We start from the raw sequence: 17,964 nt of genomic DNA, 5'->3' as shown, positions 1-17,964 counted from the left end.
CCAAGTATGCACACTTCATTGGAATGAGGAAATCAGAGTCGGCAAAACAAGTCGTCGAGATATTTTGCAAGAATGTCTACAAATTACATGGGTTTCCCAAGGTCATTGTTAGTGATAGAGACGCCAAATTCAAAGGTAATTTCTGGAAGGAATTTTTCAAACATATAGGAACCTACCTCAACATGAGTTCAGCATACCATCCTCAAACAAATGGTCAAACAGAAGTTATCAATAAATGTTTAGAAGCCTACCTACGTTGTTATGCAACAGACAAACAAAATAAGTGGGCTCAATGGTTACATCTCGCCGAATGGTGGTACAATTCCACTTACCACACTTAAGCGAAAATGACTCCATTTCAAGCTCTGTACGGTTACGAACCTCCTAAGTGGAAGGACCTTGCCATTATCGAGACAAAACTTCCAACAATTAAAGATCAATTAGAATAAACCCAAAAGGTCGTCCAAGCACCAAGATCAGCCAAGTAGCATACAACTTAACCCTTCTTGATAAAATTTGTTTTCACAACGTTTTCCATGTATCTTGCCTTAATATGGCACTTGGTAAACATCAATCAACACAAACAACGCTGCCGACTTTAGATGATGAACGAAGGATAATTTTAGAACCAGAAAGTGTCATCTCCACCAGGGAAAAAGAGTTGTGATCCTGAGTAATCAAAGAATAACTGATTAAGTGGAAAGACCTACCAGAAGAAGAAGCTTCTTGGGAGACAAAAGTGTTTCGTTAACAACACCCGTCGTTACGTATACTTTGAGGACAAAGCATCTTTTCGAGAGGAAGGCAATGTTATGTAAAAAAATTAATAATTTTGTAATTATAGATTAATTAGGCAAAAGGGCACGATCAAAAGATCATGCCCTTTCACGAAAAGGCACTTGAGGCGGTATATAAACCAGGGGCCCTTCTATGTAACAATTATCATTCAATCAGTAATAAAATACATATAAATATTTCTGTTCTTTCAATTAATGAGCTTGTACACTCCACTTACCCTAATATTGGCTTAGACAATACTTTGGGTAACAGTGCCAACCCCCATTTTTCTGGAGAACACCTATTTTGAGAGTGGTGGCCTCATTGGATAGAGAGTCATCTGGACAATTATGCTTTCTTAAACCTGGTAGAACGAGACCAATTGTAGTTTGCAGGCCTCTTCTTGAATTTGAGCAAGTATAGATGCTAGCTTGCCAATGGATGGAGTGGATTTCGAGATCATCAATTTGATGATTATGCATGAGTTGCCTATAATAATCAAAGACTTTGTTCTGGTTTCATTTGCTATAAGAAGACCTTGAAGAAGAACGTATGATTCAATTTGATTATTTGTGGACTTCCCTAGACCCCAGGAAAAAGTAGTTTCAATTTATCCCTTTGGACCAAAGATGATCCCCCTCCCACCTGCCACCCCCTGCGAATCTTATATATTCAAACTAGTGCCTAAGTTGCTTTTAGAGCTAGGGTCACCTATCTCTTTTACACCTGGTTTCTGGGGGAACTTGTTTGCATTGCTTTGCAATAGCTTGAGTGGTGGCTTAACATTGAGGTGGCATTTTCAGATGATTTAGTATAATCAGAAACAAAGCTTGCTTTGAATTAGAGGTCTAGAAACATAATCACAACCTTAAAACCCACTTTTCAGTAATATGTTTTCATGAAGAGAGCATAGTAATTACTTTTAATTTATGTCCGGAGTAAAATGGAGAATCTAAATATCTAGTCAATGTGTGAGAGCAAAATATTGGTCAACTCTTTAAAAAACAAATATCTGATGAAAACATATCGGAATATGTAAAATTCACAAAAATACACATCTAAAACTGGTAGCTAATGAATATGTTGGTACCCATAGGGAAGAGGAACAAGACTGGAGGAACAACTCAATTGGTATCAATTGAAGTAGAAAAAATAATTTCAAAATATTTCACAGATGAGATTTTTTTAGGTGCAATAACTAACTCCCACCAATGGTGTTGGATTTTCCTTAGGCCCTAGATCTGGTCTAAGGCTTACCAAACACACAAACACATTAGCAACCCCCAACCTCAAGCACTTTGCACAACATAACTCTATAACAATGAAATCAATAAAAGTATACAAAGATATTGAGCCCAAAGCTTGATTTTTTATTAGTCCGTCAATAAAAGAATCATGTGGCTCCCATACCAGGGATCATGGCCCTTTAGATCACTAGTACAACTAGTATACATAGTATGCAACAGATCAGGGCTTCAGGTTAGATCCATTTGATACTAAATTTTCCCATAAAACACAGAGATAAATAACTTGACTTGCTTTAGAAGTCCTTCCTTTCAGTCCTGTTTATCCATTGCTCTCACTATCCTTTGCCTCCAAAACATACAGATATTTGCTCCATTAAACCTCTGTTGCACATGGCTGCTCATAGTGACTTTTGTCCCTTAAACACACTGCATATCAACCTTCAAATCACCAACTACTCAAAGTGGTTTTGTCCTTCAAACTCACTGCATATTAGCGCTTGAAAACAATTTGTTCACAATTCCATTTGTGAATAGACTTCAAGATATACAAAGATCACTCTCAGTTCAACCTTTTCTTGACCTTTGTGTTAAATTTCCATGAAACTCTGCAATTACTTAGATGAATACCTGAAAACTGAAAACTAGTTTACTTTCACCAAGATACAAAGCTTCTTAACAACTTATAAGCAGTGGAATAAAAAAAACACAGAGATAAAAGCACATGCACAAATTGACACACTTACTTTTCTCAGGAAACCCAACAGGAAAACCTGCTTGCTTGATGTGGCTATTTTATTGATTGTTCTTGAGCACGTAGATCTATTATAAAGCAATTTGTCTCTCTTGAGAAAGCATTCTGCTTCTCACACAAATATCAGCTGATACAAATTGATCTTGGCTACCCTAGATCTTGCTTGATCTCAACCCTCCAGCACACAATTGTTCCTCTATTGCCTCTTTGACTTGCTCTGCAAAACCTGCTCGCTTCTACTTGATAGTTGTGCACTAGAGGCTCCTTAATCCTTGCGCACTAGGTCCCTATTTCCTTGCACACACCAACCCCTATTCTCTAGTGCAGATCAACTCATATTTTATAGGGAAAAATCCCTATATCCTTGTGCACTTCCTGCTTCCTAAATCTTATGACCCAGATCCTCTTCTTTGCGCACAATTAACTCCTAAATCCTAGCGCACTTGTGCCTCCTATCTCTTAAGACACAATTCATACGCTCTCCACAATCAAGGCTCTCTCACAAACTCGCGAGCTCTGTCTTGTCACAAAACTTTGTGCACGAACAATTGTTCTAAATTCTAGCGCACTTGTGGCTCTTATTTTTTAGGACACAATTCATGTGCTCCACATTCAAGGCTCTCTCGCAACTCGAGAGCTCTATCTTGTCACAAACCTTTGTGCACAAAACAATAGTGTTCTACTTGTTCCTTCATCCTCTCTTTTATAGATTCGATCCATGCTAAATTAGGCAAGTACAAATTTAGAACTTGAGTTGTGATTGACAAGTTAACTGAGTCAAGCTGGTCGTCTCTCCAATCATCACTAGAGTTATAGCTCGTCCTTCCTTCAATCAAGATTCAAGACTAAAGACACAACTCATTCTAACTGAACTCGATCTGCCAACCAATATTGTAGTTAAATTGATGAAGACTTCGACTTAACTGAAGCTCCAACACTACACATAAACTCGTGATGATTATTCCCATAAATTGGAAATTAACTCACCACAATTGAAGTCTATCATATGAGCTCGCAGTCAAACTGGGAGAAGGACAAATTAAGGTCTTCACTAGCTAAGGCACAAGCAAGAAGACCTTGCTCGCTACATTTTCAACACTTTTGTTGCTTCAGCTAGTGACCAAATTTCCCTTGGTCTGTTCCTTGCATTCTGCATAGCCAGTCTAGGCAGCTCAACCACCCTTTGATAGAGCCACAGACTCTCCTTTATCCATCTCAGACCCACTACCTCTTAGATTAGTTTTCCAACCATTGATTTGTTTGAGATCTGCCTTAACCAGGCCTCCGAATCTTAGTACAAATCTATGCTACACACTTTAGCATTAGATTTTCCCCTGAACTTACCTTAGATGACCCTCGACCCTCCTAGTCTAAGTCTCGACTCCTCTGTTTTGGCAGTGTTTGGCCATACTAAGTGTTAACCACCATGCGGTCACTTAGATTTGCCCCTCAAACCATTAGTTCCAGCCCTAACTGGGCATGGTTAACCTTCTCAGCAACCCTCCTATTCTCGACCTCCTTCCTGTAGCTTATTAAGCTCTTGTCCTAACCCACAGACCCTTCCATCTGCCCTTGACCCCTTGATCTAAACCTCGTCCTACTGATCTAAGTCTTGTAGGTCTTAGCCCTTCCTTAAGTTGCCTTAGATCAGGTCTTTTACATATGAGGTAGGCCCTTTCATGCTACAGGACGAACCATTTAGGCTGCGGCTAACACCTAACCTTTGTTGTGGCCTGCTTGTTTTCTCAACCACGGATAGGACTGTCACATAGCTGTGGCTAAGCCCATTCAGCCTCAACACCAAAACTCCTTCCCTTGCGGTCACTGCATTGAAGACACACAATCATGCTTCAACAAAAATACTTGGCGTCCTTCATGGATAGAACTCGACCCTCTCCTAGGGCACCCTTAGCACAAGAGAAGTCACATCTCTCTTGCACAATGAGACTCTCCTTTGGTTCCTCTATTTATTCTTTCTCTTTGGTCATTTAGGAAACCACTAGAACTTAGGGTTTTCGCCTCTCAACCCATTAGAATAAATAATTAGTCCTTTTAGGTCCTAAACCCACTACTTTAGGTCCAAAACCCCATCTTTGGGTAAATTGCCCAACCAATTCCTTTAGGTGGGTTTTTCCTCTCGGAAGTACCTTGCGAGCTACCCAAAATCTAACAATGCCTCTTAGTGAGAAAGGTGTTTCCTTCACGCTTCCAGCTCCATGACTTTCCTTGCATGCCAATGACCGTCCTTGCATGAGTCATGATTTTCCTTGAGTAGCCATACCCGTCCTTGCATGTGCCACATCTTTGTACTAGGCCTAGCTTTGTCTTGCATGGTGCATGACTGTCCTCGCATGCAACATGACTTTTCTTTGCACCTATGTCACAAGGTTCGTCGAACTTCAACCTTGAGGTTCGAATTTTGGCAAACCTTAAAAATATTTTGAGGTTCGGCGAACCTCATTGAACCTCATGGCCATTAACCAAGTCCATAGATCAAAACTCATAACCTCATGTCACAACTCAAGCTTGTAATCTATCCTTGCAGTTTCCATGTTCGTGATAGCATTTTTTTTATTGATGTTGATTTCTTACAATTTTATCCCATATTTCATTTTCAAGTTAATATATCTATACATATAGAAAATGTATATAGACGAACCTAATGGTGAACCTTATCCGAACCCCATCAAAAAATTTGAACTCCAATCGAACCTAATCATTTTCGAACCTGAATTCGAGCTCGAACCATGTGACATTGCTTTGCACCACCAAGAATGTTCTCACATGGTTCGTGATTGTCCTTGCATGCGCTGAAAACTCCATTAACTCGTTAGAACCGCGAGATTCAGACTTACATAGGACAGCTAGCTATCCTTCGCAGTCTCCCTTTGAAGCTAGACTTCCTCTGAGTCTACACAACCTCCACCAGCTCACTCTGCTTCCTGCACACACTTTGATCCATGTACTCTTCAAATAAACTTTGATACCATGTTGATATTTCCTTAGGCCCTAGATCTGTTTTGAGGCTTACCAAACACACAAACACATTAGGAACCCCCAACTAGAAGCACTTTGCACAAGGGAAATCTATAGCAGTGAAATCAATAAAGTACCCAAAGATATTGAGCCCAAAGCTCGATTTTTTATTAGTCCATCAATAAAAGAATCATGGGGCTCCCGTACCAGGGATCATGGCTCTTCAGATCACTAGTACAACTAGTATACATAGTATACAAAAGATCAAGGCTTGAGGTCAGATCCATTTGATCCTCAATCTGCCCACAAAACACACAGATAAATAACCTAACTTACTTGCTTTAGAAATCCTTATCCTTCAACCCCTTCAGTCATCTTTATCCACTGTTCTGGCTATCCTTTGCCTCCATCGAAACATACAGATATTTGCTCCATTAAACCTCTGTCACACATAGCTGCTCATAGTGACTTTTTTCCATTAAACACACTGCATATCAGCCTTCAAAACACCAGCTACTCATAGTGGCTTTGTCCAGTAAACTCACTGCTTATTAGCCCTCGAAAACACTCTGTTCACAATTCCATTTGTGAACAGACTTCAGGAAATACAAACATCACTCTCATTTCAGCCTTTTCTCGGCCTTTGCTGCTTTAGCTTGTCACCAAACTACCCTTGGTCTGTTCCTTGAATTCTGCATAGCCAATATGGGAAATTTGGCCACCCTTTGACAGAGCCACGGACTCTCCTTTATCCACCTCAGACCCACGACTTCCCAGATCAGTCTTTTAGCCATTGATATGCCTGAGATCTGTCTTAACCAAGCCTTCGAATCTCAGTACAGACCTCTACTACACGCTTTAGCATTGGATTTGCCCCTCGGCTTACCTTAGATGACCCTCAACCCTCCTGATTTGAGTCTCGGCTCCTCTGTTCTGTCAGCGTCTGGCCATACTAGGCCATAAACACCCTGCTGTCACTTAGATCTATCTCTCAGACCATTAGTTCCAACCTTAACTAGGCATGTTTAAACTTCTCAGCAACCCTCCTATTCTTGACGTCCTGCCTGTAGCTTATTAGCTCTTGGCCTAAACCACAAACCCTTCCTCTTGCCCTCGGCCCCTTGATCTAAACCTCGTCCTACAGATCTAAGTCCTGTAGGTCTCAGCCCTTCCTCAAGCTGCCTCGGATTAGGTCTTTTACATTTGAGGTAGGCCCTTTCATGCTACAGGATGGATCCTTTAAGTTGTGGCTAACACCTAATCTTTGTTGCAGCCTGCTTCTTTTCTCAACCACAGATATGACTATCACATGGCTGCGGCTAGGTCCATTTAGCCTCAACAACAAAACTCCTTCCCTTGCGGTCACTGCACAAAAGACACACGGTCATGCTTCAACAAAAATACTTGGCCTCCATCATGGACAAAACTCGGCCCTCTCCTAGGGCACCCTTAGCACAAGAGGAGTCACATCTCTCTTGCACGAGGAGTCTCTCCTTTGGCTCCTCTATTTATTCTTTCTCTTGGGTCATTTAAGAAACCATTAGGCCTTAGGGTTTTCACCTCTCAACCCATTAGAATAAATAATTAATTCTTTTAGGTCCTAAACCCACTATATTGGGTCCAAAAACCCATCTTTGGGTAAATTGCCCAACCAATTCCTTTAGGTGGGTTTTCCCTCTCGCGGAAATACCTTCTGAGCTACCCAAAATCTAACAAACAGTTCAGTTGCACTAGTACTGTGTGAGCAAAAATAGCGTCAGAATAAAAATTATACCTGCAGAATATCAACCTGAATGAAAGTTCACTAGTTGTCCGTTCAGGATCAGATCAGAATAATACCTTGAGAATATGAATATTAAGACAAAGTATGCAAATACAAGCATATTTGAACTTATCATTTTGTTGTTTTCCTATTCAAACACCTTTTGTTCAGACACAGGGTCTACAAAATTCTGTTCATGTACAACTGTTACAACATATGCAAAAACACAGTTGCTTTTCTCTCCCGTCCTGTCCCTCTGCTCTCCCGCGGCCTGCAGCTCTCTCTCCTTTCTCGTCCAATCCCTCTGCTCTCTCCCGCAGCCCGCAGCTCCCTTTTCCCTTTCCCGTAACCCTCTCGTAACCCTCCCTGCTCTCCTGTAGCCCGCTGGCACCCACAGCCCGCATCTTTCCTGTAAGCCTCCTGCAGCCTTCCTGCAGCCACAACCAGTCTGTAACCCGCAACCCACTCGTAGTCCCGTCCATAGCTCCGTCCCGTTGTCCATCCGTAGTCCCGTCAATAGCTCGCAGCCTGTCCACTGTCTCGTCCACAGCCCCATCCGTAGTCTCGTCCACAATCTTTGACGACTTTTGGTGAACTCAATACAGATACCTGTACTGGGTGCAGCGAGGTGCCATCATAGTGTGCAGACAGTTAAAAGATTACCACCATGACAGAGCAGCAACACAATAAGGACCCCGGGGAAGCCGAAACGCTAGATTTCAACAACAGAGGTCTGCTGAAGTACTTACAACAATGCCACAATAAAGATGAGAACGTATACAGCCCCATCGATATTGCATTAGAAACAAATTTTGCTTTCTGGACATCCCAAATTAAACAAATTATGAGGAAAATGGAACACCTAGAGGCAGAAAATCGCGGACTGCGAGCCGACATCGGCACTTTATCAAACAGAGTTCTACCGGTAGAGGAAGACAATGCATTTATCAGAAAAACATTGCAGGAATACCGAGAACAAAGTGCGGGGCAGAATTCCAACGAAACCTTACAGGCGGAGATCAGAGATCTTAAAAGTAAACAGGAGGAAATCGGGTCCTAACAAATGTCCCTTAAACGGGAAACGGATTCGCATATCAGCACATGGGCACAGGTGGTCAAAGGAAAGGACAAGGCTCCTCTGATCATAGCGGTGGAGGAAGTAGTACAGGCAAAGCTCGTGGAGGAAAGAACCCGAAGAGCAAGAGAATTAAATCTTAAAGTAAGAGGACTCCCTACACCTCCCCCCCCTGTAGACCCAATGGAACTGGGGAACAGATTTCATGCGACACTCTTGACATACTAGACATAACCTTGGACAAAGCCTAGATCGGGCAGGACTCTACCCTCTTCCTCAGATTCCGTGACTCCTCGGATAGACTTTGGGTACTCCGAGCCAAGCGAAAGCTATTTTCTCTTCCGAATAAAGTGTTTTTGGATGAAGACCTCACAAGAGCTCAAGTAGTTGAACTGAGACAAGCCAGGGAACAGGTTGCAGCAGCAAGACGGGCAGGGAAATGGGCAGTGATTAGAAATCTTCGGGCAGTTATTCGGGACACCTTCCCCCCAGGATGGGTATCCCGCTCAGGTAACTCCAAATGACACGCCCGAGCGGAGAGGAGACGGGGCACGGGTCTCTCAGTTCACTGCTAGAATGGCAATGGCTCCTTCTGGTCCTCACCAGGCCTACTTTATGAAGCCCTTAGCTCAGCAGACATCCTCCTGGTTACCGAGACTCATGCGAGCCCAGTCTGACCTCTCCCCGACATTACAGGATACCAGTGGACCGCAGTTTGCAGACAGGAGACATGGAGTTCAGGAGGTGTCAGGGGATCAGGGGGTGTTGCTTGCCTCGTCCGTGATAGCCTCAGGAGCAGAGTATCAGTAGTCGCGACCGATGAGTATGCCAGATTCATGTGGATTCAGGTCAGAGCCAGAACATCACTGCCGAGAGATATTTATGTCGCAGTCTGTTACTTCCCACCTATCTCGTCCTCCTACGCTATTCACAATAGCTCAGAGGGAGACCTTTTTATAGACCTGTACTCTGACATCACCAGGTTTTCGGCAGTAGGGGACGTCATTCTCATGGGGGACTTCAATGCCCGGACGAAAGACCTCCAGACCCCTATGCACGACAAGACAAAGGATATATTTTGCACTCGGGGGATTGACTCGACCACGATCGGCATGCACCGGACCTCCGAGGATCACTTGGGACCCACCACAACCTATGGGAGATATCTGCTACAGTTGGGAGAATCTCATGAGCTGGTAATTCTGAATGGCCTACCATGTTTCCCATCCTTGCACTTCTTTACCTGCAGACCATTTGGAGGCGGGGCAAGTGTGGTTGACTACGCTATTGCAAACCCAAATCTCCTCCCTTACATCAAAAATTTCTCGATCACCCCCATCCCTCTCGCAGATCACGCACTCCTCTCACTCTTACTACAGTTTGACTTCCCTAATCCATCCCCTACTCTTCCCCGCAGCCCTCCCAGAACCACCTTCTGATTTGAGGAGGGTGATCCTGATCTCTTCTCCTCTATCCTTAGACAGACACTCCCATCGAAGTCCCAGTTCACCTCTCTCAGCTCCGCCAAGGACAAATATCAGTGTCTCTCATATGCAATCTGGAAAGCTGCGCCCCAATCCTTCCCCTTCTCTACTCGTTCCGCCACCACCTCTCGCAAACCGGGAAGCTGCCCTATGAACAACTGGTATGACCAGGAATTCAAGTCTATGCATCAGGACCTCCGACACGCCTTCCGAAACTCTTTACCAACATACCCAGACCTCTGTTCAGCTTATCGTCGCCTCCTTCGCCACAAGAAGCGCCTTTTCATTGCCCATAGGAGACTGGTTCTTTCTACTCTCCTCCTTCGCTCCCCTAATGATTTCTGGGGGACCATCCTTTCTCGGCGCTCACCTACCCCAATCAACCTTGACCCTGCCTCAATGTTCTCTCACACCTCCCAGCTGTATGGCATCCCTGGGCAACCTCTGGTTCAGGTTACTTCCCCCCCCCACCTCCTGCCACCTTTTCTCCGACAAAGATATCAGAGAGGCAATATGGACAATGAATAGCAGCAGGGCAGCAGAGGAAGAAGGCTTCCAGGCAGAATTTTCAAGCATGGACTTCGCCCCCTAGTAGGATATCTAGTGGACCTTTTCAACCAGGTGGTTCGAGATGGATTTCCAGATAGTTGGTCACACCACATTATCTACCCGATCCACAAGTCAGGGCCTACTTCCGACCCCAACAACTACAGGACAATCATGGTTGGGCACACATTCTCCAAGTTATATGCCACAACACTCCACAGGAAACTCTCCCATTTCCTTGAGCAGAGACAACTCAGGGCCAAGGGCCAAGCAGGATTCCGCCCAGGCCACCAGACGATCGATCACATCCTTACTCTTCGTGCGGTGATCGAGGAGGCTAGGCATCGATCCTCTAAAGTGTACTGCTGCTTTGTAGACTTCCGGAAGGCCTTTGACTCAGTCCCGAGGGAAGATCTTTTCCAGAGGCTAAGAGAGATTGGTATTTCCTCGACTCTCCTAAATGCTATCATGCGCCTCTATGAGGCCATCCTTGGTCGTCTCCGCACAGTCGAAGGAATGTCGGATTTCATTCGAAGCACCATTGGAGTCAAGCAAGGATGCCCCCTTTCTCCTACTTTATTCGGGATCTATATCGATGAGCTTGAGTCCTTCCTCCGGGAGCATATCCAGGATATAGATGGATGTCTTCTTCACCAGGTCCTAATTTCCATCCTTCTCTTTGCAGACGATATTGCTCTCATTGCCTCCTCCCATGAAGGCCTTCAGAGACAGCTGGATGTGCTCGCAGCCTTTTGTGACCGGAGGCATCTAACTGTAAACTTGGGCAAAACCAAAGTGATTATCTTCAATGGAGTCAAGAAAACCTCTGATTTCCACTTCCTTTTTAAAGGAGAAGAGAACGAGATTGTCAACACCTATACATATTTGGGAGTTCAGTTTTCAGGGCCTCGCTTCAGCCTGCGGCCAGCCCTTCAGCCTCGGATCAACAAAGGGTATGGCTCCCTAGCCCTTCTGGAGAGGCAGTGTTTTCGGCACCATTTCCAGGACATCTCGTCCAAAATGAGCATCATGGACACCTTGATTCGCCCCACAGTGCTTTACGGCTCAGAGATTTGGGGTCCCTCTCTCCTAGAGTTAGATTGGGCTTCAGTGGAGTGAGTCCAGACCCTCCTTCTGCGCCGTTTCATTAGGTGCAAGCAGACAGTTCCCCAACACATCATTCTAGCTGAGTTCGGGGCTCAACCTTTCCGCCTATAGGTGATATTCAGGTTAGTGTCACTCCTGCACAGACTTCGTGGCCTGGCAGACGCGAGGAAGGGTCGTGACAGATACCCATATTTAGCATATTGCTCCTCGGAGAACATCGCCCGTATACAGACAGGCCGATCCAAATGTTGGTACACCGGTGTGACAGAGATTCTGGAGGCTTTAGGAATCCAGATTGACCATCTCCCTCCTTTTCAGTACTCTTTGAATGCTCCAGGCCACCTCCTTCCCAATCAGCAAGAGCTGAATAAAATCATTAAGGAAGATATTTACAGACGATACATTCAGACTACATGGACCAATCCTCCTAATGGGTTGCGCCCTAAAATGGCCTTCTATGTGGAGCATTGCCTGGAGATCAGGGATGGGCTCATCATCAGACCTCGGTACACGTTCCACCATTGAATGCATGCCCTTAGAATCCCCCTCGGGCACCTCAGAGTTGGGTCTCACAGACTTCGGGTGGAGACAAATCACCACATCGATAGGGCAGATAGGATTTGCCAGCTCTGTCACTTACAGGAGATAGAGACAGAGACACATTTCATCTTCGGATGCCCTGCGTACTGCGAGATCTGAGGCCGTTTCCATTGTCTCTTCAGGTCCTCTCAGACCCTGTCCAGCTTCCTCAGATATGTTGACCAGAGATGCCTAGCACTTTATCTCCAAGAGGCCTTTAGATTTCGGGCCTGTTTTCTTCAGCCCCCCGCCAGATCGGACACCACGCAGAAGATCACGGACTTCTTTAGAGTGCTACCCTCAGTGCGGGGCACCAAAAGAACCATAGACTGACCCACAGACCGACCCACAGACACTGAGACCAGATCAGCGCGGTCCCGGGGGGGCTGACCCACCAGACCGCACCAATGCTCCAGGATTGGTTCCACCCCTGGGAGGCGCCATAGAACTTCCAGGCGACATCAACGACAGCCCAGTATGCCCACAAGACAGCAGACTTTGACGAGCTTCCCTCAGTTTTCTTCTCTTGACCTCGGATGTTAGGAGTAGGGGCTAGACAGGAGATCCTTCCCCCCCTTCTTTTTCTTCTTCTCCTTCTCTGCTTCATCGCAGCGCTTTGTTCCGAAGCCGCGAGCTTCTTGCTTCTTCATTTACATTTTAGATGTATTTCCTGCTTTTAGAAAGAAATGTTAAAGGGGACCGTTTGGTCCACCGACTTGCATCATTGTAACCGACAGTCCCATTGACCTACTATGGTCATTTGTTGGACATTAATAAAATTATCTTATCTTATCTTATCTGCATTAATTCTGCCTGTTATCAGGTGGGGCATGCCCAGTGTGGCCCCCACTTACCACTAGATCACAGCCTGATGGATCCTTATCATGCTTACTAACAAAATATTAAATGCAAGGATTTTGTAATGAACAATAGTTCATCTACAGGAAAATATTCAACATAACAAGGATAAATAGTTGAAATCTGTATAGGATGAATATTAATATAATTGATAATGAATGAACAACTATTGTTCAATGAGCCTTGTGATGATATCTTACTTTATAAGCATTGACTAGTCAAGAAGTTGAAAGGTTGTGTTCTTAAGTGTATTTAATTAACATTATTATTAATTATCATGTAATGTTTATTTATATATTTTATATTCATTACAGATTTACCAATGTTGCATTATTAAATGGCTTTGCAAGAGCCAAAATAATCTTTTTATACTAAAAATGCTAATTATCCTTTAAAGCTCATTTCTAATAGATTAGGAATGTATGTTTTAGTCGGAGTAATTATGGTTAGTTTGTATTTTGTTGCTTGACTTCAACATCCAAGATATTGGAGATACCCTGTTTATATCGATCTTAACCCAACCTGACACCAGCCCACGCATAACCTATAGTGCATCTGTAGACTCATTTTCACTAGCACTGATTAAAGGCAGGCATTTTGACATGGAAAATCAAATAGCCACAAATAATTGGAGTCACCCTTGACTCTCCATTGTCCAAAACATCCCTATGAAGTTTGAAAACCTTTTCCATAATCAGATGCCTTTTTTCTATGCTCCAATGAAGAAAAATACTGATGTTAGGAGGAAGTTCAAAATTTATAACGTCTTCTGGCAATCTGAAGTTACAGTCAATCAATTATACAATGGCCACAGGTGATTGAGGGACTTGAGTATGGAGCATGGTGAAGATGGAGATGTTACTATCCTTGAGTTTTCGTTATTTTCCAGTATAGAGTTATTCAAAAGCAATAATGTCATGCACTTATTGATAATATGGATACATTTGAATTTTATGTTATGCTTGTTCCATCTAAACGTTTCTTTCCCAAAGCAAGCTGTTTCTTGCTGTCTTAATTCTAGAGGCTGGATTTATGGAAGAGTCTTTTTAGAGATTTTTTTTTTTGGTAAACTTAAATATGAGCCTGATATGTTCATTACTCTTGCAGTTTAAAAAGTAGGAAAAAATCTGCAGTAGGAGAGGATCTGAAACGACTTTTGGGAGTTTCACGCTTGTTAGCACAGGTCAGAAATTGTTTTTTCTCCTCTCACATTCTCTTCCTATTCTATTTCATTCTCGCCTTTCAAGTCTTGTGTCACTAATTAGCCACTTATGATAATAAGCTAACTAGAAAATAGAGGCTGTTTCTGGATCCTTGTCTCTCTTGATTCTCTCATGGAATGAATAATATGTTGTTGATATATGGTGCAAACTTTAGTGGGCTTAATGGTTAAGAACATGTGCGTCCTCCTTGGAGGTCATAGGTTCAGAGCTAGAGGAACGTAGAGTTTGTACATTTTGTTTAATTAATATTGGCCCGCTGTGATGAGGCTCGAGGGGTTGGTGTACCCCTAGCATGGCCCCCCCAATGATCTTTGATGGGAGTGTCTCCAAATGTCTTGGTCCTTGTCTAGTCACAATTTTTTGCTAGTATTGGCTTGTGGGCTGTTGGTACTAGCTTCACTCGATTTACAGTTAAAAAACATTATGTTATTCATATATGAATAGATTTTAGAAAAATGAGAAGCCATTTTTCATTATTTGGTTGTACAAGCATGGTGTTATGTTGAGGAGTTATGTTGTGCTGCTAGCACAATATGCAACATTTAAAACGTACAAGATGACTCATTCATTAGGTCTTGTTACTGCTCCGTTTAGCACGTTGTTGAAGATTCGTACAACTTGCTATGCTCGACAAACACGAGATAGAAACCTGCTGTCACGTCAGCTTAAGTCCCCACTATTTAACCTGAAACTCCTACTACAAGACTATGGGAGACTTCTCGTCAGTTAGCTCGAACCAATCAGTACACGACTGGTGCCTTATAATGGGGTATAATGGCTGAAGGGAGGAGTTTTATATTGCTGAGTTGTTGGCTTAATATAAAAAGTTAACTAAACCAACACACAAGAGCACTGAATATTGATGAAATATAGAAAATGAATAATCTAATTTAGTGTACTGAAAGTATACTAACCAGAAATATGATTTATTCTCTGATTTGTTCTTTGGTTCGATGAGTTAGTGTGTAATTTTGCTTCTTGTCCTATTTGATAGGTCTACAAATCTGCAAGGTACTAACAACAAGTCAATACTCTCAAAATTGTGTTAAATATAGCATGTAAATAGTCAATTTTGGTGTGCTAAAAATATCCTACCCAAATATGTAAGTGTTTCTAGATTAAACACTCGGTTAGGGGAATTCCTTTGTAAATTTGTTTGCTGAGTTTGTAATTTTTGCAGAAAATGTAAAAACCAACAACCAAACCCCTTGAAAAGCCACCCAAAAGTGCCAAAACACTTCTAGATTTTAATCTAGGGGTGGGGAGGTTAAAAGACTAAATATTGGTGAATTTGGACAATCTTGAAGTGTTGGAAAATTTGAATTTCCAGCAAGCTGGAATTTCAATTTTGGAGTGTCTTTGCCCAAAAAATTCTTTCAGCAACAAATTGACTTTAAAAGGGGCGGAAATAAATACAATTTAGCTATAGATGTAAGATAAAAACTATTTAATGGGATTTAAACTAAAACAAGGCCAAAATATGATATTTGATGAAATAAGCCTTACTGAGTGTTTTTGGGCTAACTTACTAGGATTAGGATCCTGATATCGATCCACTTGGTTTTTTGAAAAGCCAAGACCTGGATATGGCAAATGCAAATAATATAAATATACTTTTATAATTTTTACAAAAAAATTACATAAAATAAAAAATATATACACATTTGTAAATATATAACCTATATATATAATATTTATAATTGTTATATTTAATAATACATAACTTATATATAATATGTGAATTATTATAATTAAAAATACATACTTATCTATCTATCTATATATATAATAGGACTTTATATATATAATAATTTAATTATAATGTATAATATATAACTTATGTAACTCCATTAATAATTTAATAATATATAGTAAGTATATTAATTAATAAAACTATATAACTATAATAATAATAATAATAATATTAATAATATTAATAATACATAACCATATTAATACTATAAGTTAATATGTTATATAGCGTTCTAGTTGAACTAATAACTTACATGATAAGAAGGTAAGAAGATTTGAACTTGCATTGACTAGGATACTAACCTTAGATGTCGCAACTCCCACTTGCATTGTCATTGCATCCTACAAACCTGAGAGCGTTTACCCTGCAATTTAGTTTGCTACACAATTAACGTTGTTTATTGAAATCAAATATGTATATCCTAGAGCCTGAAACTTATTTCAATTGGTATTGCCATCTAAGTCACTTGACACGGGGACATGGGACACGAAGGACACGTTATATATATATATATATATATATATATATATATATAATTAATTAATTAATTAATACTAAATAGATATTTCTTACACAAATTCTCATTCATCATACAAATTCAGACATAGATTTAGATTCTACATTGTAAATTCAAAATTTGTAAGTTTTGCAAAGTAACATTATGCATACAAATACAATTGTGACAAATTCATCAATGATCCAATAGGAGAAAGACAAGAAACTGCAGTTTTCTCATTAAGTCATCAAAATCAAAATTCCCATATGTGCTCCAATTCCTCTCGCAACAAGAGGATGAAGTCACCTAAGAGAGGAGCCTCATGGCTAACTGCTGTAGAGGAGGGCTTGTTGCCCCATGAGTTGTCCACCAAGAATAGGGCTTCTTAGCCCCCTTGTCTCTAATCACATCATAGCCTGCAAATCGCCCAGTGCCAGTGGAAAACTCTGCAAAGGCATCCTCCACCTCATCAAGGGATGCTCTATCCTGAAAAATCCACCTCAATGCATCCTTCCTCCTTGTGAAATTTCACCATCCATGTGAGGAGAGAATTTGCGGGAGGTCCACCATTCAGCCACTCATGGCTGTAGTATTTTGGGTTCAATGAGTGAGCCAAACAATGCAAAGGTGCGCAATTCTTGCCCCATCTGTTGACAAGAATATCCTGTATGGTGGTGAAGAAGGCCTCTGATGATGTCTCATACTCGGGGCACTCACTCTGTAATATAATGGTCCTCAAAGACTCAATCATGGAATCCCATCCCTCATAAATCTCTCCTAGGATGGGTTGGTTTGTATCTGCAAATCGTAGCAAAGTAATGATAGGGTCCAGGATCTTAACGGTGAGATCTACCCTCTCCCACCAAGCATCATCTAACACTGTGTCCTTCACCCTTTTTGAGGCTGCTTGATCTGTCTTTCTCCAAAAAGACCAAAACTCTAAAATAACCATGGCCCCAAGTGCGGTCTTGAGCTCCCTTAACCTCTTCAACATGACGAATGAAGAGGCAAATCGTGTATCTGCAATCTTCAACAATGATAGATAGGTGTACTCCAGGACACGCTCCAGGATACACTGGACACGAGAATCAAACACGTATCCTAGAGAACTTTGTTCGATTCGTGGGATTTAGGACACGGGGGGGAGGACGAATCTGGTTTCTTAGGTAGCCATGTAAGAACCATCAAAACATTTTCGTATGAAGTGAGCGTTGAAATGAATTGATTTAGCCTGAAGGAAAGGTTCAATCATGGATGTTCCGAAATGGATTGACACGCAGTGCAAGAATACTTTCTTTCGCTGAAAATTGTAAGCGAGAAGTAGTTTAGG

General features: G+C 42.0%; 1 protein-coding gene across 2 annotated transcripts in view; it reads left to right on the top strand.

Moving 5' to 3' along the window:
• The window catches only part of LOC149160973 (uncharacterized), a 342,465-nt gene that overhangs the window by 127,349 nt on the left and 197,152 nt on the right, over nt 1-17,964 (top strand). For both annotated transcript variants that reach the window (XM_089436855.1, XM_089436856.1), the window contains exon 4: nt 14,270-14,345. In XM_089436855.1, the coding sequence (XP_089292981.1) occupies nt 14,270-14,345 (76 nt within the window). The remainder of the gene's footprint in view (nt 1-14,269; nt 14,346-17,964) is intronic.

This window comes from Pinus tabuliformis, chromosome 5_2 (assembly GCF_031772625.1).
Source record: "Pinus tabuliformis cultivar Carrire ecotype Pingquan chromosome 5_2, CPIR1, whole genome shotgun sequence".
NCBI lineage: Eukaryota > Viridiplantae > Streptophyta > Pinopsida > Pinales > Pinaceae > Pinus > Pinus tabuliformis.
Note: the sequence above shows the minus strand (reverse complement) of the source record. Positions and strands in the feature narration are given on the sequence as shown.